This window comes from Mastigoproctus giganteus, chromosome 9, assembly GCF_048544385.1.
Source record: "Mastigoproctus giganteus isolate SK-2022 chromosome 9, ASM4854438v1, whole genome shotgun sequence".
NCBI lineage: Eukaryota > Metazoa > Arthropoda > Arachnida > Uropygi > Thelyphonidae > Mastigoproctus > Mastigoproctus giganteus.
The window spans coordinates 38311753-38335791 of NC_143583.1; the positions used below are offsets into that span (position 1 = coordinate 38311753).

At 38.3% G+C, this 24039-nt stretch overlaps 1 protein-coding gene across 1 annotated transcript in view; it reads left to right on the forward strand.

Annotated features, from left to right (window-relative positions):
- The window catches only part of LOC150080154 (uncharacterized), a 34434-nt gene extending 11255 nt beyond the window's left edge, over nt 1-23179 (forward strand). Inside the window, exon 2 of the mRNA XM_090381461.1 lies at nt 21723-23179. Within this exon, the coding sequence (XP_090237587.1) occupies nt 21724-23106 (1383 nt within the window). The 5' untranslated portion in view covers nt 21723 and the 3' untranslated portion in view covers nt 23107-23179. The remainder of the gene's footprint in view (nt 1-21722) is intronic.
- Nucleotides 23180-24039: the final 860 nt, after the last annotated feature.

The following is a 24039-nucleotide window of genomic DNA, read 5'->3' on the forward strand; positions in this document are numbered from 1 at the left end:
AATGATATATCTGTAAATTAAATGTGTTCTGTGGTCGATTTGCTGTTTCTGGACGAAAACTCCGACTTTCGCAGAGTAAAACCATGCTACCCTCGCCTGAGACCGACTAACTCAGCCACGTTGTGAAAAAGGCACAACGAAATTCTTTGCGTCATTTCCTGAGGTCTTCTCCTGATTATACCAACTATGCTATCTTCGAAGGCTACATCTTAAAACTTTTAAAATTGTTTTTAATTAATTAATATGAGTTAATTAAATGAATCAAGTCATATCAAACCAAGTCATGTCAAGAAGGCCTGCCTGGTCCTTCTTGACATGACTGAAGAAGGGGGGCCCTCTGTCCTGTATGTTTCAAATCTCGTATGCAACGTAATCACCAACAACATCGATACCATTCTCCTATCGGTGAGGTGGACAATTAATCATAGCACTGTATTTGGGCGAGGTGATAAGCAATCTTATGATGTCTGTATTCTGTAAGTGTTCCCGACATAAAATAAATCTATGTAGTCTATATTGGAAACACTTGTACTTGTTAAAACACTCTTCCCAACAAACTAGTTAAAATAATAGTTAAATGGAAAACCAATTACGCTACTGACAAGTAGAAAAAATTATCTTTCACTACGCTTATGGTCAAATTAAGTCACTGATTTTAATGTTCAACAGCAATGAATTACTTGCTTTTCTGCAATTGGATGGATCGAGTCAAAATGATTGTTCCCAAGCAAAAGACGGCTACCGACACAGCGTGATGAAAGTGCCCAGTGGACTTCAACATAAACACAGTTGTTAGAGTGCTCTCGGCATACTGTTACTGTCATCTATCGATTTCTCTCACTAAGCGCATGAGATACTGCGATTATTCCATACTGGGGACTAGACAATATGAGAAGGTACAGGTACCATACATGAAACATTTACTGAATTACGATTAATATTATATTTACTGTTGTATACGATGTTCTTAGTAGTCAATAAACACATACCATAAAATTCAAAAGGAAAAATAAAGAGAAAGTAAGAAGTAAAAATAAAGCGAAAAACACAGTCAACAGAAAAGAATTCGGTTGAAAACTCCACAGAAATTGTATTTGTTAGAGTACTACTCCTGCTTGTTGCGCTGTTAACCAGCAAACCAAATGATCCACTGGAGGATAATTGATCGTTGACTGTACGTGTTATTCGTAAGAAGGGAACGAAAGCGATTTCACTTCCTTCTTTAATGTATTCATAAATTTTAATGCATCCGCATCTAAAACTTTCATCATCTCTGAATGTCTTCGCGAGCATCTCCCGAATGGCAAAATTTTAAAACAGATTAGGCTACTTCATCACAGAAGATACCAGTAATGCCATATCAAAGGAAGTTGCTTAGAATTATTTTGTTAGTACAGGTTCGCCTACAGCACTAGCTGGTAATTACCAGGATTGCATCTGTGTAATATTTTATTTAATTAACATTCGTTTCTTAGTTGCCCATAAATACAATTCTATGTTCCTATTCAGCTTTCATAAATTGTGTAGTGTTTACCGAAGGCTCTGCTAATTCGAAGGCTATGTATTCGTTTCGCATGTGCAAAAGAACAAAATGAGATATCTCCAGTTGAGTTGTAATGCAAATATAATGTTATCTAGTGAGTTTCTGATACAAGTAGCCCTTATTTCAATTTGAACGAAAATAATTTTAATTATAGGCTTTAAAATTTGTAAAGCTTTACAAATTCTTTCTCTGATAATTTTGGGACTCCTGTGGTATGAATTAATAGCAAAGATAGCGTTATAAGAAGGTGTCATGTTAGGACCACCCATGAGCAAACGTATAAGCCCATTGTGGATTAAGTCCATAAATTGCGTGTGTTCTCTGGTTGATTTGTCTGTTTTGCTGGATGAAAAAGCACGAATTTCTGGGGGAAAAAAACCTTCTATCCTTTCCTGAGACCAACTAATTTTTTTCTGTTTATTTTTAGCAGAGTGAAAAGAATCCTTGGGCCATTTACGGGATGCGACCCTGGTTGGAAGGGGATGATTACAGCCACTGTGCTACTACGAAGACTGGAGGAGGGTGTACCACAACCACTAACTATCTGCTATGCAACGTAATCACCAACAAGATCGATACTGTTCTCCTATCGGTGAGGTGGACAGTTAATCATAGCACTGTAATTGGCCCTGCATGGGGGAGGTGATAAGTAATCTTATGATGTCTGTATTAATGATGCTTTATAATCAGTCCGGTATTCCCGAAGTAATTCTTTAACTCGATGGTCGGGCTCAGGCGAGTGTATCATGTTTTTTTTCCCGGAAACTCGGGTTTTTCATCCAACGAACAGAAAATCGACCTTAGAACACACGCAATTTACAAGCAATATACACTGAGCAACATGGCCTTAGTGGCCGATGCTCCTGAAACCCAATAACAACAATAACAACTCAACTCATAAATTCTATAGGGTGTCTCAAAAATATTGGTACAAACGTTTAGGGGGAAGTAGACAATATCTAACGGAATGTGAATCATATAGGAACCCATAACCGAAAACGTCACCGTAAGTCGGTAGACGGCGCTGTTTATCAGTTCGCGAGAGAGAAAATTTCTGGTTTACTCATTCAAGCAGTAGTCGCCGTACGAAGAGCATGCATCGATATACGAACTGTGAGCTGGGAAATATGCACCTAGTGTATGGATTAGCAGAGGACAATGGACGAGCCGCTCAACGAATTTATGGAGAACGCTTCCCAGAAAAACATGTACCGGACCACCGTTTGCTTGCGCGTGTGCATCAAAATTTGTGCGATTATGGGTCATTTAGAGGTAATAGGAGTAGTGCGGGCAGACCACGTTCGACGCGAACTCCCGCCATGGAAGAAAGTGTCTTGAATGCCGTCCAGAATATTCCTACTACCAGCACACGTGCTGTTGCCTCTGTCGTAGGAGTGTCTCGTTGCAGTGTACAGCGTGTCTGGCACGACGATTTCTTACACCCCTTTCATCTCCAAAGGGTTCAGTTACTGCTCTCCCAAGATCATCCTGCACATGTGGCTTTTGCGCAGTGGTTTCTACAAGAAAGTGTGTGTGTGTGTGTGTGTGTGTGTGTGGTATGGTTGTTTATTGGCGCATTAGCTGCTATGGCTATAGTGCGCCTATACAAGAAAGTGTTCAAGACTTGAATTTTCCAGCCTATGTTTTGTTCACGGATGAGGCTTATTTCACTCGGGAAGACTTATTCAATCAGCACAATGCTCATGTGTGGGCTCACGACAACCCACACGGTGTGCGCCCCCATGCGGCACAACATCGCTTCGCAATAAACGTGTGGGCAGGTATGGTCGGTGACTGCTTAGTCGGCCCATACCTGTTACCATCCCGCATTAACTCCTCTAAATATCGGATCTTTCTTGAACAAGTTCTACCAGGGTTACTTGACGATGTTCCAGCAAATGTGAGACGCAACATTTGGTTTCAACATGACGGGGCGCCTGCCCATTATGGAAGGTGTGTTCGTGACCATTGGAACAGGCGTTTTGGGCGTGGATGGATTGGCCGTGGTGAACCCGTTGCCCGGCCCCCACGCTCACCTGATTTATCGAGCCTTGATTTCTTTCTGTGGGGGGTGGCCTCAAATCTATCGTGTATGAATCGCCTGTGGAGACGGAAATATATCTCGTGGCGAGACTCGTCTGCGCTGCTGCTACTGTCAAAGAAACTCTAAGTGTGTTCGACCGTATCCGCCAATCCATGCTGGTCGGTGTCACGCATGCATCGCGTCTCATGGTGGAACCTTCGAGCATCTGTTGTAACATCATGAAATACATCCATCTCGTACTCCATTGTTAATATTATGTCAAATAAATGTTTGCCACTAATTACTGTCTTGTGTCATTTCTGCTTCTTGTTCCTCTGCTACTACTTTCCTGTGACATTTCCGGTTATGGGTTCCTATGCGATTCACATTCCTTTAGATGTTACCTACCGCCCCTAAACGTTTGTACCAATATTTTTGAGACACCCTGTATATCCGCAGTTATATATCAAAATCTCATTAATTATCTGCACAGGCCTTAAAATGTGTTAATCCAATATCCTGAACGTTTTTTTTTTCCCTTTTATAATAAACTTCAAACGGAAGAATTTTATTGGCAAAATTTCCAGAGGACTAATTAACATGTTTTTTCGTTAGACATTGAATATAAACATCTATCCGTCACTAATTTCTAAAAAAAACATTCAATACTTAGGCGCGAAGAAACTGGTTGTTTATTTTTTGAAAAACAATTTTATTTTTTATTTGAAAGACAATATTATTTCTTCCTTGCAGGTGTTAAACTTTGTTATAAACGTATCTAAAGTGTGTTTTTCAAACATATACTCATTAAATGTCATTAAACTAGCTTTATTTGATACTACACCAAATCTCTAGGTTTTTATATATATATTTATTTATTATTTATTATTTTTTTTTGTGAAAACTAATTTTGACTTCAATTTCACTTTGACGATATTTTATTTTTGCGCTAATTAATTTTAATGAACACACACACACACTCTCTCTCTCTCTCTCTCTCTCTCTTTGGGGCTCCGATTACTCCTGTTTGCGAGCTGCTTGATGGAAAAATAAAAAATAATAATAAAAACACGAAAGAGATTGGGAACAAAAAAGCGAAAGAAAAAATCAGCTTATGCAAGCTTCCTTTTTTTTTTTTTTTTTTGTTTCTGGTTTCATAACATACTGACTGCTCAGAAAATAGTGAATCGTGTTAAGCTTCTTTCAGTTTTAATCCATTGTAAACCGTTGTTCCGAAAAAACTAGAAACATTTGATTTAAAGTAAAAAAGTCATCAACGTTCTTTTCTTTCTTTTTTTTTTTTTTTTCAGTTTCGAAAGATATAAAACGAAAACTACGGCAGACGAATCTTGCATAACAAAGCGCCATCTTAGAAAAATGAAAAATTGCCTGAATAAACTGGCATATAATAGATACTGTACTATCAAAATTCATAAATTAAATTTTTATTTCATTATTCATAATTAAAGAAAATGAATATAAGTTTATTATTATTGGTTCACAAATTACACGAAATTAAACTTAAAGAATCCATACTTTTTTAAAGTAATCATTACATAACGAAAAGGAATATCGAAATATTTTCTAAAAAAGAGCTTTAATTATAGTTTATTATCAGAGGCTCCATTCATTTTTATATTAAGTGAGTTTGTGGTGTATTTGGACACCTTTCTACCAAACGTATTACTAGTGACTGTAATTTGATTGCAACCCAGCTAGTACATAGGTTACGGAAATCCTTGAATAAAATGAAACGAAAAATAAAATCAATGAATTATGGACAACTAAGAAAACTCCTCAAGAAATGAACACTGACAAAATCGGGTATTGCATGTACCACATATAGTTCAGTTTTTTTCCTCTTAAATCATTCACAGAGAAGAGCAGGAGAACACATAGCTATCTGCGGGTACATCAGAAAGCTCTGGAAGCATAGCGAGAGGAGTAGATGGTACTACATGTCGAGAAAAGCAAGATGAGCTTGAGAAAATCAGAAAACTAGATATAAATCGCATATTACGGATTCGGGTACCTCGGATTTGGGTGAACTGGGGGTAGGAGGCTATAATATTCATGCATTTCGCATGAATGGTGGCCATAAAAAATAAAGACCCTCTCCTTTAGTACAATGGCCAGGGCCATTGTTCTTCCAAACGGGAAAGATGTGGGTTCGATACCCATTAGGATAGGAGTAAGTTATATATGGGCTGTGGCTGACTTCTGTCTGTAGAACTATTATAAAAAAGAAACATTCATTTACCACGACACAAGCAAATGCTACAATTAGGGTAAATTCTTATGATGGTGTAATATTGCTACCTGTATCGTGAGACATCCCGATGTTCAAAGACATCCCTTTTCACTGAAGCAATGCCTTTTAAAGTTCACAAGTGCTGATTTAAAATGCAGTGCTTTTGAGTCTTGCTATGGTGGTAGTGGGGGTGTGTTTCCTTGGATGAGTAGTAGTGTGCTTGCACTACTAGAAGTGCACGTCACTTTATTATACTCTTGTTTTTATTTCATGGTTTTATTTTATTTGAATTTTGGAGCGTCTTAATATACAGGGATGTTGCACCTTCCTAATAATAACTCAGTCCTGCAACTTTTCCGATATATTCATGAATTTTATATAGGTGAGTCTACTCCTTTCCGCAGGTAATTTCGATGGTAATTTTTTTCCAAAATGAAATGCATAGAATGTTGATAAGTCTTCTAACAATTAAGTGAATATCAATTTTATGTAGAGAAAATAATACAGCTGCTATATACCCTTCACGGCCAGCTTGGTACTCTTTCGAGAGATCAAACACCTAATTGTGTCTTAAAATATAGCTGATCTGAACTTAACTTCACTGATCATATTGGTTGCAAAGAAAACCAGTATGATTAGTGAATATGACCAATACGGTCAGTGCTCTTAGATAAAAACATTTTTGAGTTGTATAAGTTCCAAAACAATATTCCTCTAATTACGAGTTTGCACTATTCCTATATTTAATGAATTATTTTCTAAACTTTTTCCAGTAAAGATATTTCAAGTCATATTCCAAATCCAAGTCAAATATTCCAAGGTATTCCAAGTCAGAGTTGAGCGATACCCGCATATATTCTATTTGGTTTATTAGTATAGGGAAATGTATGGAGGCATTACCATAGTAAGTTAATGTTTAGGGTTGTTGTTGTTGGGTTTTAGGAGCATCGGCAGCTAAGGCCATGTTGCTCCGTGTATATTTTCTGTAAATTGTGTTCTGTGGTCGATTTTCTGTTTTGCTGAACGAAAAACCCGAGTTTCCCGTAGAAAAACCTTGCTAGCCTCGCCAGAGACCGACTAACTCAATCACGTTGTGAAAAAGATCCATAAAAATTCGAATTCAGGTCTTTCCCACCTGGTGTGGGGAGGACGGCGATCCTACCAACTGTGCTATCCACGAGTGCATTAATATAGAGAAATGTATGGATGCATTACCATAGTAAGTTAACCAGCTGATTACTTAACGCGGCATAATTGTTTCACCTTTCGAATATATTCAATTTCCTACTCATGTTACCTCCTTTAATTTTTGTATTTAATAAATATACATTTCAGATTAGGTTTGGCCGAGGAGACACACTCATCCACTTATGTGTATTATGTCGGTAAATTGGGTGTGCTCTCTGGTCAGTCTTCTTGTTTTGCCGGACGAAAAAATTCGGGATTTCGGGAGAAAATACTTTGTTGTCCTCGTCTGAGACCAAGTAACTCAACCACTGTGAAAAAGCCCGTAAGAATTCCTCGCGTCATTGATGAGATTCGAACACAGACCTTTTTTACACGACGTGGGAAGGGCGGTGATTATAACCACTGTGCAACCTGCGAGGATTAATTTTTATTAAATTTGAAAATGTATTATACTTCTACGATGCAAATTTCTTCGTGGCTCGTGATACATTTGTGAGGATAGATTCTTAACCAGGATATTTCACAAGCCACTGGAATAAAAATTATTTGTTTGAATCCTAGCAACACTTTTGTATGAGTCAATGGATTCACAGATTCCAGAAAGTTTAACAAGGGACATAATGTGCGCAAATTATATAAGAATACAAGGCACATACAGGAATAATGAGAAGTAGGACAGTGATTTTTATTTGTATCTTGAATGAGTGAATCATCTTGGTTTCATTTCTTCAGTTTTCAGGAAACTGAAGAGATGAATTTTAATTTCCTATTTCCAAAAGTTTAAAAAGCATTTAAAATACATATCTTTTATTTTAAAGGACTGCAGTTACTTGGGATTAATCACGAAATTTCTAATGGCTATAGCTACACGAAGCAGAGCAGTTCCTCTTCACATTTAAATGTGTTTACATGTTTTCAGATGCATCTCGATATTTTGAATATATAATGTTTGTGGCTGTATGGACCCTCGAGAATTTCTTGTTATGTTCAGTAAACCGTGCATTGAACTTGGTTCACGTGCCAGTGCGTGAAGCTAGGAGTGATGTGCTAAATAGAATAGAAAGGTTGGTTGTGACAAGCAGTCATCATCTTCCTCCGAAAGAAAATTTCCGCTATGTAGGATTTGGAGAAAAACCCACCTTAATAATATATCAGAGCTACCTATATATTTCGTATCAGAGTTTAATTTTATTTATTTATTTATATCTGAATACGCCAAAAATACCTTCGGGAAATAATATTCTTGCCTGCCACAAATGGTAATGTATTAAGGAGTCAATCAGAAGAATATAGCAAATATTTAACTTATGATTTAAACAGAAGGTTTTATGGACAGTTCCTTTCAATGAACTAAAGATATATATAAAAAAAATTCAGAATGTGCTATTATTATTTTTTGTATTTAATAAATACAAATGAACCTTCTAAAATTTTACAAATTAACATTGTAAAATTTAAAAACTTAACATTCTTAAATGTTACAAATTAAAATTACAAATTAACTTTCTAAAATTTATGTATCGACTTCGTTGACAAAATATTAGGTCTGCTAGACTGATCTAAAGTGTTTCCAGTTAAAATGTATGCCTATTTATAGGTAATAGTAATGCAGTCTTTAAGCAGCACTTCACAACAAAATACTACAGAAGTTACACGATGTCGAATGCAGATATTATTACAGACTAGGGTTCCCCTACTTCTTTTCATGTTCTTCACTTCTATTTTTATATTGCCAGCTCCAATCGTGGACTGTCCTACTTATATGATGTACATCCACAACAAAAAGAGTGACCGGGGTTCAAGCCCGTGACTACTGAATACGGTGCTGTTTCTTGTAATCTGTCTATCTTGTGAACTCCTCTGACCGTTTGGTCGTCCCGGAGTATAAACAGAAAATTTATTTATTTATTTATTAAAACCATACACATCACAGGACTATCGAATATATCAACGATGCCATTTCAAAAGTTTGACAAATACGGTTGAATAACGGAAGCCCTGTCAGATGGACTGGGAAGATATTAAGAAATATTTCCTCGATATTCATGGTTGGAACTTCCCCTAATTAGACTTACTCACAGATTCAAAGAAGAAAAAAAAAAAAAAAGGAAATTTTTGCGGAAAAACTTTTTCTTTTCTTTTTAGGACGATTCCTAGACAGGCATATTAACCGATAAAGTTTGGCTGTTCTTGAAAAAAAAGGTTGCATCTCCCTTATTAAACCTGATATCAGGCCTCCAAAATGTTCACAGTCATAAGCAGAGCCATTTTATCCAATAAGTACGTCTCCGAGAACCAGTGACGTCCAATCGATAAGAATACAGGTAAAACAAATAAGAAGTCTATTTTGTGGATCCTTTACCATTGGATCCCAACGGCACGTGGCTGGACCCATGCAGAAAGATTGCCCTTTTATATAAGTGAATGCACCAGCCATCTATTGTGAAAAATCTTCAGTTCTTGCAATCGAGTTTGGGTTTAGAATATTCTTGGAGAACGCCACAGATCACAGTGCATCATCCCACCGAAGAAATTTGGAGAAGGAAATATTGGAGTATGTATGGAGTAGGAGATGCTGCTTTCTTAGTTTGTATTAGGTGAAAAACACTCCACTGCAGTGCCGAAAAACATTCAATGGCATCTTACCTTGACATTTTGGGGAACTGTTTGGTATTTAATATCTACATATTCTGCAAATTCTATGGAAAGGAACCATTTGCGTTAAAGTGTGATAATACCTACGCATGAAAGCCTACGTTTCATTGATTTCTTCAACATTAGGGGAATTTTGATCTTTTTCAGAGGATATTGCATATATCTAATGTAAGTATGGATATCAAGCCTAGATAATAGATAACATGCCCTCGTGGGTAGCACAGTTAGTAGAATCGCTGTCCACCCAACACCGGGTAAAAAATACCCGAATTAGAGTCCCGTCGATGATATGAGGAATTTGTATGGGCCTTTTTCACAATGTGGCTGAGTTAGTCGGTCTCAGGAGAGGGTAGCATGGTTTTTTTAATCGAGCGTTGAAAAAGAAAGTGCTGTTATAACTCTGTATAAAGAAAGCTCTCCCATGAGAAGTATTGACATTTAGTGCCTAGTTTTAGTAAATACTAACTAAAACTAGGTGTTTCATTTAAACGTGTACAAACTACTATTCGACGATTCAAGGAAATTATCAATATAAAGGGGACAAAGCACGATCAGGACGAGCGACCATAGCAATGGAAGAACAAGATAAGACCATAATACTCATTTATAGACGTAATTGAAGACTTACTGCACATGAAATCCGAGCTGAGTTCAATAGGAACAGAGAAATTCCCGTGTCTGCATCCGTTCTAAATCGTCTTAAACAAACAGGAACTCGTTGTCGTGTACCGGTCCGAAAACCATTATTAAAACCCTTATTGGGATAAAAGCTAACATTGGACAATTGAAAGGTGGAAAATCGTATTGCGGACGGATGAATCGAAATTTGAAAATTTTGGATACGATCATAGAGTGTATGTGAGACGATCAATTGAAGAAAAAATCTTGCCACATTGTTTAGTGCCTACAATCAAACATGGTGGCAGTTCATCATGATCTAAGGCTGCTTTTGTTTTTCTGGAGTGGGTGACCTCGTCAGAATTGAAGAAATGTAAGAAGAGAAGGCAATAAAAACATTCTTGAACACAATGCAACAACCTCTGAACTTCTACTCTGTGGTAGAAATTTTATATTACAACAAGACAGTGTCCGAAACACAGTTTTGAGCTGTGCAGAAGCTTTCTAGCAACTAACAAGAGGAGGAGGTATTGAAAATTATGGTTTGGCCACCCTAATCGTCTGAATTAAACCGAATAGAGTAGTCGTCTAGAGGGCCAAATCCATTAAACCTGCTCATTTTTCCAAATTTTATGGGAAACTTTGAATATTTTTGGAATAATGTTAGTAAAGACAATTTATAAAATTAATCTCCAGAATGCCACGTCAGCAGTGGTAATATAACCTGGAGGATATTTTTATGCAAAATCAGTATAGTTGTTAATATTAATCATTTCAGTATTTGTTTTGCTGTATTTTCAATGCTTAATAAAAAAAAATCTTAAAACACTTTGCAGTGTGTTTTTTTTTATTTTATTTTAAACCTAACATTGGCATGCTAATTTCAAAGAAAATTAACGAACAATGTTACAATACGCTGAAATTCCACACATTTTGGCGGGTGTGTATATAATAGAAACAAAAGTTGAACCAACAATTTAAGATATAAAGTAAAGGCATATACACTCTCTGACCACTGAATAGTGACCACCCCATCAGTAATGAACTATGCCGTATAGCTTGCAGTATAAAAAGCCGAATTGTTTTGTACACTAGACTAGTGGTAATGTGCATCTGGTCATGCAAGACAAAGTGATAAATTAGCAATTATGGAATGTAGTAAAGCTATCATGGAGTTTCAAAACAGCATAATTGTGGGAGTTCGTGAATCGGAAGTTTCCATATCGGAAATGGCACGTCTTGTTGGTTGCTCACAGCCCATTGTGGTTAAGTGGTACCCAAAATGGTGTCGAACGGGGCTAACGACCTTCCGCAGTACTGTAAAGAATTACGCAATGTGGACGTTGATGGTGAGAGAAGGGCGCCGCGCGTTGAACTTGCTGAACTGCAGGTTACTGTGCAGCAGTTATCGCAATACAGTATTCGGAATGCAAGTACACTGTCCAAAATTACGATGCGCAACACGCTCAGACTGGGTTTCCACAGTAGACATTCCAAGCGACACCCTCTCCTCACCATTCATCATTGTCGACTGCGAATGCAGTAGTGTCCACAACGCGCTGATTGGACACTAGAGGATTGGAAACGACTGTTTTGGTCGGGCGTATCCAAATACCTGGTGTAACACGCCGACGGATGCGTTCAAGTGTGGCGTATGCTACACGAGTCCATGATCCATCATGCATGGTGTCACTATCCGGGCAGGAGGCAGTGGTTACTGAATATGAGGCAAGTTTTGCTGGCAGAAACTAAGACTCCTAGTGCATATGTACCAATATTTCACTGGCACCTCTTAGGAAACCATGTGCACCCTGTCGGACCTTTACGTAAGGGAAAGGGGACAGTATTAAATACACCAGCTGCCGTTGCAGATGAACTCAACGGTTATTTTGCATCGATATTTACAAATGAAAAACCTTTTGTGGCAATGAGAAATTGTGGGAGCGAAGTTAAAAAATATGTAATTAATGATATTGAAATTTCGCGAGATTATTTAATGGAAAAACTTTCGAGCCTACAGGCCAGTAAGGCTCCTGCAGTTGAGGGAATATACCCTATAATCTTAAGGGAAGCGACAAGTGAGTGCATTGAACCATTGAGGCTAATTATGCGAGCATCACTATACTCTGGGTAGATTTCCTTGGATTGGAAAAATGCCAATGTATCTCTAATACATAAGGTGGCTCTAAAAGTGAAGTGGGAAATTATCGACCTGTCAGTCTGACTTCAGTGGTAGGAAAAATCATGGAGGCAATGATCAAGGGTGGAATTCAGGATCATTTGGATTGAACTGAAATTCTCAAGGATACTCAGCATGGTTTTGTACAGGGAAAATCATATTTAACAAATCTGGTTCGTTATTTTGAAAGGGTCACTCACGAGCTGGATTTAAGGAATAATTTCGACATTGTTTATTTAGATTTCAGCAAAGCTTTTGACTCAGTCCCACATGAGTGGTTGCTTTATAAGCTGGAACAGGTTGGAATCACTGGGAAAATCCTTAGATGGATAGCAGGATGGCTTCAGGGCAGGAGGCAGAGGGTTGTGATAAATGACTATTCCTCAGATTGGGTTGATGTAAGAAGTGGGGTTCCCCAAGGATCAGTATTAGGACCACTGTTGTTTTTAATTTTCATAAACGACATCGATGAAGGGATAGAGGGATGTCTAAATTTGCAGATGATGTTAAAATTGGCAGAGTAGTTAATGATCACTGTCAAGCTGAGCTTCTTCAGAGAGACCTAGATAGACTTCAGGAATGGTCAGAAAAATGGCAGCTATGCTTTAATCCAACAAAGTGTAAGGTATTATACCTGGGGTACAGTAATCCCGTGAATAACTTATTCACTTGGTGGAGTTCAACTAAACCCAGTACTGGAGGAGAGGGATTTGGGTGTTACGATACGGTCAGACATGAAATTCTCTGAGCATTGTAAACAAGTTGCAAGGAAGGCCCATGGTATCCTATCGATGATCTATCGAACTTTTGCAAGTAGAGATAGGGACGTGATAATCCCATTATATAAGGCTTATGTTAGACCACACTTGGAATACTGTGTTCAAGTATGGAGACCGCACCTAAAGAAAGACATCGAGCTTCTTGAAAGGGTGCAAAGACGAGTAACTGGCCTGGTGAGATCGGCAAAAGGGTGTCCGTATGAAGAAAGACTTCGAATATGTGGGTTGCATAGTTTGGAAACTAGACACCTTAGAGGAGATTTGATTGAGTTGTTTAAGGCTGTGAGAGGCATCAGTAAAATGAATGAGGACGGAATTTTCAAGGTTATAAATAATGCTAGAACTAGGGGACATAAATTAAAGTTAAGGGGGGAAATTTTAGATTGGACTGCAGGAAGTTTTATTTTAGCCAGCGAGTTATAAATTACTGGGATAAGTTGCCTACATGGGTGGTAGAGGCTGACAGTTTGGGGAAATTCAAAGGTCATCTGGATAGTACCTTCGGGTCAGGGAAGCGCATAGGATGATGATAGGTTTAATTTTCTTTCCTTTTACTAATTATTATTATTTATTTATTTTATTTTATTTTATTTTATTTTATTTTTTATCATTGTTTTATTCGTTTATTTATTTATTATTTTTTTTTTTTTTGGCCGGTGCAGCTTAAGCCATAGGCTTTCTTGCACCATGCGGCCATTACTAATACTAATACTAATACTAATACTGTCATATTACATTTTTTCCGGGCAAAAACGGGATCTTCCAAGACGATAATGCGCCATGTCATTGGACCCTCACTGTACCCAAGTGGTTCGAAGAATACAGTGAAGATATCACCCATCTTGATCGGCCTACAATTTCGCATGACCTCAATCCAATCGAACACCTGTAGAACTTTTTAGAACTGGAAGTGAGGTGTATGGACACGCAACCGTCATCTATGCCTTGCAGGATAGCTGCAGATCCCTACTGATGTCTTCAGTCTGTAGTCAGATATCTAATGTATATACTGTGACCGACCGACTAAGCCATATCGTAGAATTAGACCATAAAAATTCCTCGCGTCATTGACGGGATTCTTATCCAGGCATTTTCAATCTGCCGTGTGGAGAACAGTGTGCTAACCGCGAGGGATGAGAAATTGAGGATTTTCTCAAGTTCTTTTCAATCGAAGCCACCTTCAGCCGATAGGCGAAGGAAATATGGTTCCCCCGGAATTATTCTTCATTTTTCAGCCACGCAACAAGCAAATCGGCTCTCGAGCACACTTTTCTACAAACATAATATAACCATGGTTATAAGTAAATGCTTGAGAGCAGTTAATATCGACATATAGTATATGCCCGTCATTTAAAAAATAGCATACAGTTGTGTATCTACAGTTTTTTTATCTAACAAATCATAGCATATTTCGTTAAGGGGAGATCTTGTCTGATCAATTTTACTGGATACTATGATGCGGTGACAAAGAAAAACTAAAAGCAAAAAATAATTTTTGATATTACATATTTGATTTTCAGCTTTTGATACTGTTTTGATACATAAAAGACTGCTGCACAAATTGGAGTGGTGTGGCATTAAGGGCCTCCGTAGCCGAGTGGTCAGGAGCGAGAGTGCAGTAGCATACGCTCTTTGAGTAGACCGGGGTTCAAGCCCCTGACTGCTGAATACGGTCGATTTGCCAACCCGCACTGGACCAGCGTGGCAGATTATGGTCCATTTCCCTCACCATGAATTGTTGAGGAGGCTTTCATCTGCAGTGGGTTGATAATGGCTGCACCTTACCTTTTTTTTCACTACTCTGAATAAAAGGATGGTTAGTGGGGGAAAGACAGAAAACGGTTACCAATGAATAATGCTCTTCGTGGACTGATGTTATTAGCGGAGTCTCCCAGGATTCGGTGCTGGGCCTATCGTTGTTTTCTGTATTTATTAATGACAATGATGAAGGTATATCAGGATTATTGTCTACGTTTACAGATTATACAAAGCTCGGAAGGGTGTTTATTGGCAGTAATGAAGGTATGTTGCTGCAACAAGATCTAAAAAAATTAGGTAGCTGGTCTGAGAAATGTTAATTGAAGTTTAACATTGACAAATGCAAGGTAATGCATATGGGTAGTACTAACTCCAGATTAACGTACCAACTGTGGTAATACATTCAAAGTAATGGAAGATGACAAGGAGCTGAGGTTAATTGTGCAACCGTATATGAATTTTTTTGAGCCAGAACAGCTCATGACATTTTGTCAATAATATATAAGCATTTTGCTAGTAGGGATAGGGACTGATATATAAGGCACTGGTCAGGCTACATTCGTCTTGAGTACTTCATACTGGTCTAGAGGCCTCATTTTAGGAAGCGTAGAGATCTACTGAAGAGGATACAGAGAAGGGTAACGAAACTGGCGAGGAGAACAAAGGGGTGCTCTTACCAAGAAGGGCTTCATTTCTACAAATTTCACCGTGTGGAGACTAGGCACCCACCTACGAGGTAATCTTATTAAACTGTTTAAAGCTTTGAAAGGCTTGAACAAGCAAAACACTGAGAGGATCCTCCTCTTTTCGAGACTATGTACATGAGGGGACACAAATTCAGATTGAGGAAGGACAATTGTGGAATAGATATGCGGGAGTTTCCTTTCGGCTAAATGGTAGCTGATTTTTGAAACAAACTTCCGTCCGTTGTTGTGGAAGTGGTGGTTTGAATAAATTCAATGAAGAACTAGACAAACCATCCGACTGGATGGATAGGTGAAATGAGGAAAGGGTTTTTGCTTTTGTAAAGGTTACTACAGTAGTCCAGACAGTTTTTAAATTCTATGTAGTGGGACCAACTGATGATGTAACCAACAGCAAATTCTAAATGGAATTCAAGGAAATATCTTGAAAGCAACTAGGATCTTCATACCAGCTAAGAAATACTGTTCAAGGTTTAAGCCTAAATGGATGCAACATGAACTAATGAGACTTGTGGCAGAGAAGAAAAAAGCATGAGATGCATATAAATTATCAGGCAACACAGAAGCCTCTGGTAGATAGATATAAGCTAAGTCACAAAGGAGGTTAGACAAACGAAGGCAGGTTACGAGAAATCTTTGGCAAAGGATGCAAAGAAAAACAACAAAGACTTCTTTATTTATAAGACCTCAAGGACGAAGGCGATGAATCAGATTGGTCCACCTGATATCGATGATTCGACTGTTTATGATCCTGCTCAGATAGCTGACAAACTAAACGAGTATTTTGCATCTACATTCACACATGAAGTGTTATTTAGGGAGGTTACTGCCAAAAGTGTATCAAACTGTACCAGAGAACTAAATGATTCTGAAATAACTGCGAGGAAAGTTGAGGAGAAATTGTTGAAGTTAAACATAAGAGAGGCATCTGGAATGGCTGGGATTCATCTCGTTATATTAAGGGAGACAGCAAAGGAAGTAAGCAAACCCTAAGTCATTATTATGAGAGCATCCTTGGATGAAGCGGAGGTCCCCAAGAATTGGAGAAGTGCAAATATATCCCAAATTCACAAAATAGGATCGCAGGGTAACATAAATAATTACAGACCTGCTATTTTAACTTCTGTTCCGGAGGAAATAATGGAGCTACTGGTTAAAGAAGCGTTGCAGGATCATCTACACAAGAATTCAGATACAGCATGGGTTTCTTAGGGAAGGGGGAAGTCTTGTCGGTACAATTTTGATTGGATACTATGATTTGGTCACAAAGAAACTGGATGCGAAAAATAATTTTGATATCATATACAGTACTTGGATTTCAGAAAGCTTTTGATACTATTGCACATGGAACACTACTCTGCAAATCGGAGCAGTATGGCATTAAGGGCAAGTTGCACAATGGATAAAAGGGTGGACGTGTAGAAGAAGACAGAGAGTGGTAATCAGTGGACACTGTTTTTCGTGGACTAATGTTATTACTGGAGTTCCCCAAGATTCGGCGTTGGGCCCCTTGTTGGTTTGTATATTTATCAATGATATTGGTGAAGTAATATCAGGCTTAATGTCCAAATTTTTAGAAGATAGAAAGATTGGCAGGGTTGTTAATGGCAGTGTAATGACTGTATACTACTGCACCAGGATCTGGAGAAGTTAGGCAGATGGGCTAAGAAGTGGTAACTGAAGTTTAACATTGCCAATGTAAAGTATAGCATATGGGTAGCAGTAACCCCAGAGTAACATATCAACTGGGTGGTACTACACTCAGGGTAGTGGAGAATGAAACGTACCAAATGTCTGGGATTACACTCAGGGTGGTAAAGAATGAAAAAGACCTGCGGGTAATTTTGCAGTCAGATATGAAGTTTTCTGAGCAGTGCACACAAGCTGACAGAGCAGGTCATGGGGTATTGTCAATGATATACAGGAATTTTGCTAGTAGGTAAAAGCAGGTGATTTTTCCTTTGTATAAGGCAATGGTCAGGACACGCCTTGAGTACTGCGTACAGGTCTGGAGACCTAACTTTAGGAAGTATGTAGAATTGCTAGAACAAGTACAGAGAAGGGCAATAAGATTGGTGAGGGGTACGAAGGAGTGATCTTACCAAGAAAGGCTTAAGCTTTGCAAATTGTAGTGGCTGGAGATTAGGCACCTGCGAGGTAATCTGATTGAGGTGCATAAGGCGTTGAATGGTTTGAGCAGGCTGAATGCTGATGGGATTCTTCCTCTTACTCAGATTACGAACCCAAAGGGGCACAAATTGAAATTGAGGAAAGACAGTTGTAGAATAGATGTGCGGAAACTTGCCTTTAGCCAGCGGGTAGTTTATTGCTGGAAGTTTGTTCCATCTGTCGTTGTGGAAGTTGATAGTTTAGCTAAATTCAAGGAAGAACTGGACAAACGTTTAGAGCGATTGGATGGGTGAAATGGGAAGGGCGTTTTTTTTTTTTTTTTTTTTTTGGCTAATGCTGTATAATTTTGCTTTCCTGCATCACATGCCTCTACTAATGCTGATGATAACTGTGATGAGGAGACTCCCGTCCTTAGTTCAAGGACGACGACAATATTCGGTATAAGATTGTCACCAGAAAAGTCGCCGGATTGAGAGTCTAGAGTACCTGTGCCTGGAGAATCCCGCCCCTATCCACCCCTAGTTTCATACTATCATTGGCAACAACAAATACCTGCACACCATTATCGAGCATTGCTTTAAGCACAGGCCAGAACACCTGCACTCAGTACTTCCGCAGAGATCGACCATCACCAACCTCATGGGGACACTGCTAAGGATCCAGCAAGCACTAAACAGTAAGCAGCAGGTGGACGTAGACTATTTAGATGTGGCATCCGCGTATGATAACATATTCATCCCAGCTCTCATAGTCATTCTGCGGGACTACTTTCACATTACAGGAAATGCCCTCCATTTATTAAAGAGCACTCTTCGGCGCAGACAAATTGCGGTGACAAACGAAAATATGTGCGCAACGTATGAGGTTGATAAAGGTGTCCCTCAAGGAGGAGTATTGTCTGCCACACTTTTTGCCATAGCCCTCGAACCCTTCTTAGCCCAGAACAAGAAGCACTTCATCACATACGCCGATGATATAAAATTTTTTATTACCTCAGGAGATCAGAAATCAGCTGACTACCACAACCAAGTGGCTAATACTAAAATAAAAGAACTTCAAGAGTATCTAGATTGTATCGGACTGCAGTTGAACGAAAAAAAGACGGCACAAATGACTTTCACAAATAAAATAAAGCCAAACAAAATGGCAATATTTGTGAACGGCATCCTCATCCAAAAGGCACAGTCACACATTGATCTTGGTCTCAAGTGGGACGAAGGCCTGACCTTCCGCCCGCACTTCGCATACATCCGTAACAAAACATACGCGGCGCTTTGGGCAACCAGGCAGGAGCTCACCGGTATTAGAGACCCCGGTCTGATGAAGCAATACATCAGCAGATGTGTTACTCCTATTCCCCTATACGCGGCACAAATCTGGTCTTCAGCTGCCGAATGCAGGATCAAAGCCTTTCTAGGACTCGAATACTGGCTCTTGAGATGGCTGAACAGAATTTCAGCTAAGCCTTTTACCATCTCAAGAGCTATACTATACTCCAATTTAAAGGTCACACCCTGGAGACAAATAATCACGTCAAGGAACATAATGACCCTCGCTCAGCTTTTAACGGGACGACTGGACGCACCGAAAGCCCGAGAGTGGATAAAAATACCCGGCGAAAAACCAAGAAGAGTTGCAGATAAGAAACCACAACTGAAATCGGCATTTACGCAGTTAGATAGCCTCGGAAGATTCTTTCCAGCAAACACCATCCAGCTATTCAACAACCTCAATGTCAATCCTGAAAAGTTCTGCAATTGCAAATCCTACATAAAGGAAGTTCTCAGAAACTCTTACTTGCAAATACAGATGTAAGGATACAGTTTCAGCACCTTGTTCGGCCAGACACAAGCCACTGGGCTTTAGGAAACCCGACCTCATCAAGAAATAGATGTCAGGATTGTCCTACCTACACAACTCTAATCCCACAGAAGAAGATGACTGCTGGAAATTTGAACTTTCAAATTTTTTATTTTACTGTATCGCGGTCATTCCTGTTGTTTCATATGCTGTACGTTGCTTGGCTGTAAATATTTGTGTTTATGTAAATACGGTGAAACTCCCACTTGTGTCTGTTTAAGCAGAATGTATGCTTCGATTGTCATGGTATTATGTTTCTTACCAGTTTACGGTAGTAAAAGCCTTTGCGGGTAATTAATAACTCAAATATGCTATATTCCAGATAATTATAAATCAGATATTATGTATTTCATGTATTTTATAACTGTAACATAGATGTATGTTTTGTAACATAGTTGTATATGTATGTTCACCCTCTAGCCTGTGGCTGTAACCGGGTGTTCTCCTAAGAGAAATAAACTGATGATAATAATAATAATAATAAAAAATAAACACAGACTTCTCCCTTGCTATGCAAATTCCACCCTTATCACAATCGCTTTCCTGGGTAGCTCTGTTGGTAGAATCTCCATCTTCGCCACACGGGGTGTGAAAGACCTGAGTTTAAGCCCCGTCGATGACGTGAGCAATTTTTATGATCCTTTTTCACAACGTGGATGAGTTATTCGGTGCTGAGGAAAGAGTAGCATGGTTTTTCCTTCCCGAAACTCGGATTTTTCGTCCAGCAAACAGAAAATCGACGAGAACACAGACAATTTACAAACAGTATACACGGAGCAATATGGCCTTAGTCACTGATGCGCCCAAAACCCAAAAACAACAACTTATCATAATTTGTCATTTATCAACACCAGTTAGACTCTGCTTTCCAGAAATTGATGTGTGACAAGGCGTACTGAAGAGAAATCTCGAAGACATCCTACGTCATCAGCCTTAAATAGTGAAGATTAGTATGCGTTCTTACAGGTCCGAAACTGGCACTAATGAACAGAAACCTCTTCTTATTTACTATTACTTTGTAGTATTTGTCGTTTAAAAAAAAAAAATATATATATATATATATATATTTTTTTTTATACGGGTAGATGGTTTAAATGTTTGACGCTCCCAAAATCCTTCAACATCAACTTCAACAACAACATCAATTTTAACAACATTAACTGTGTTCCCACCACGGAGGGAACAGAGTTAAAGCTTTTAACACCTATGCAATCCCAGTGCTAACGTACTCCTTTGGGATCCTAGATCGGACTAACACCGAGATGGAGGATATCGTGAGAAAAACAAGGATAATGGTGACCAAAAGCAGACAACAGTACCCGAAGTCAGTCGTGTAGAGACTAACAATAGTGCGGAAATATGGAAGAAGGGGCCTAATAGACCTCATCCAGCAACAGAAAATAGCGATAGCTAACCTGAGGATTTATTTCCAGAAAAACACAGCAGCACTCTACCAGTCCATAAGGCAGATAGACTATTGCATTCCCCTTCTGCAACTTGTACGCAGTAACGAACACGTAGTACGTGTTCCCTTCTGCAACTTGTACTACGTACAAGTTGCAGAAGGGAAATGCAATAATTTCAGTGACTTTTTTTAAATAGAATTTTCCGACAAGGATTAGGTCAAGAGGTTGCTATATTTAAGAGGGTCGATTGTATATATTGTGCAAATTAGTGTGTGAAGTTCGGAAATTCAACAAAAGAGGCAGAATTCGTCCTAAAAATTTAAAACTAAATCAATATTTAAAGGTTTTATTGAATTTTAAGGAATGATTTCAAAACAAGTTAAACTGAATAGTGGAAATGAGAAGTGTATTAATATCACCAAATTTATATGTATCCGATTGAGGTACGTGCGAATAAAGTACGTGCGAATAAAGAATGACGTGCATGTTCTTTCATGCACGTCATTCAGTCACACAAGGATTGAATTGATTGAAAGTCATTTGTATTTAAATTTGAAAAATTATAAATACATAGACAAGTTATGATTTTTGAAACTTCATTTCTTCTAAACTAATTTTTTTATTGCAGTATGCAGTTCGTGTGGCAGTGCTGTTGCTCTCTTGCTTTGAATTTGATCCTCATCAGCCATGTACTTTCTGAGAGTGACACGGATCCTACTTCAGCGCATCTCACAAGTGAAGGAAGGAACATGAAACTACGAGTCAGAGACGTTCAGAAACGATCTGCGATTGGAGAAAGTAGAAATTCTGGTAACAAAGGACGAGCAAGTCTTCAGAGAAATTCGGAAGAGGAAAACGATAGAAATCTTATTACTATTGATCTTTCCGCTCTTCGCGCATCTACTCCAGGTCTTATCTCTTATAATCAAGAAGATATTCCACCCAAGCTTGTTCAAGTAGACTTTTCTGCCTTGCAGCCCGACACCGAGTCGAATCTGTTATGGCATAAACTTCCACTCTTACAATATTCACCTCACATGGGAGAATTTATCGTCCCTGGTAAATTAGAGGTGCCATACGACCTCGTTTTAGCTAACAGCAACACTCACGATAGTGTAATTGGAAATTTGCCCATTCCTTATGTTAGTCATATTAGAGAAGGAAATAATATATACTTACTTCCCAGCTCTCAATATACTTATGGAACTTTAAGAAATAGTAGTCCACCTCCACGTCCTACGAGCATAAAAGACTGGAGAGCTCTCTCTCTTTTTCAACCGCATGATGTCCCAAGTCATCAAAGTTACTCAAGCAATTCTTTTTACGATGCTTTCTACGATTATCTAACAGAAGGCATCAATACAAACACCCCAATGAATGCTGAATTGATGTCTTTGAAGGATTCTCTACCAATTGGTGATGAAATGATCGTACCCTTGGATTGGGAGGAAGATCTGACTCATGGGACAAAGACATTTGGTAATCTAAAGACATATCCTGTCCTGAAACGAAACGTGTTTGTCTCACAGGGATGGAAACCTGGAGGTTATGCTGAATCTACAAAAAATAAAGACCAAAACAGTCGAAAGAAGGAGAGGATAAATCACAATGATACTCCAAATGGTTATATTTCTTTGTTTGATTCAACAAACTGGCGGCCGGGAAGAAAGAAGACTACTTTGGGGGATTCAGATTCGCATACTGTTGATAAAAACGTAGATCACTTTGATAATCCATCTCCAAAGCATTTCTTCTACGCATCGGACAACGAGAAATTACGCATTCAGAAGAAAAATGCATTTGCAAATGATGAAAAAAAGAGAAATGTATTTTTTTCCAATGGCTGGGGACCAGGCGGAAGACCCATCATAGATAAATTGAAACAAAGTCGCAAGTCCCTAAGCAGTGGAAACACAATCAGTGAAAAAATTATGCGTGCTCCTAGTCAGCAGTCCTGGGAGCCTCATAAACAACAGTGGAGTATACCACATTTGTTTGGTCCGTATTGGTGATGATGGATGGTTTTAAACATGCCCCCATAATATTCGAAGTTCATCTAGTCTTCAGTTTGTAAATTTCAAGCAACCTGGGATCAAAGAATAAGAGTTATAATTTGTGGTTGTTTTTTAACACTTTGTGTTCTACTTAATAGCAAATAACCAGAAATGCCAGAACTCAAATCTAGATGTCGTGTCAAGTATAATAGCAGTTGTTTGTGAATATGAAAAATAAAGAAGTGAAATAACATTCTCTGTTCACAATTTCTATAAAAAGAATTATAGAATAGATCAGTATGCCATTCCGGTGATATATTAAATTATTTTATTAGCAGTCAGTCAAAAACACACGAATTAATAAAAACAATTATTTTACGTCCTGATTATATAACACAAAAACGTCAGACTCTTTCGTAGCAAAATTTGTCTTAATAAAAAAAAACCAAAAAAAAAAAAAACCCTTAATTCAAAATCCATGGCTCATTTACCATATCAGCCAAGGAATCTGTATTAGTGTACTTTCTGGTTAGTTCTGAAATAGCTCATTCAGCGAAGACTAAATCTTTCTATTTATAGGTGCAACTGCACCCTGTACACGTCATTACTCGTATAGAGTGCAGTTGCACCTCGAAAGTATCATTTTAGAAGAAATAAGTGGAAGATTACCGTAAAAGAAGCCTTCAATACCTATTGAAATGAGCAGTTTAAATTCATTGTTCACAATTTACTTAAAGATTTTTTTTTATATAAAAATCATGTCATTACGAAAGAAGTAGCGATACCTCTTAATACCCATCAACTTTCGTCTTAAACCCAAAAAGTGTTCCTGAGCTATCGCGGACATTATCTTTTAGAAACAACAGTTATAAATATAAGCTTGTTTCCAAATAAGAGGGAAAACAAATCAAATTTAGAAAGAGGTGGAGATATAAGTCAATCAGAAGTGTC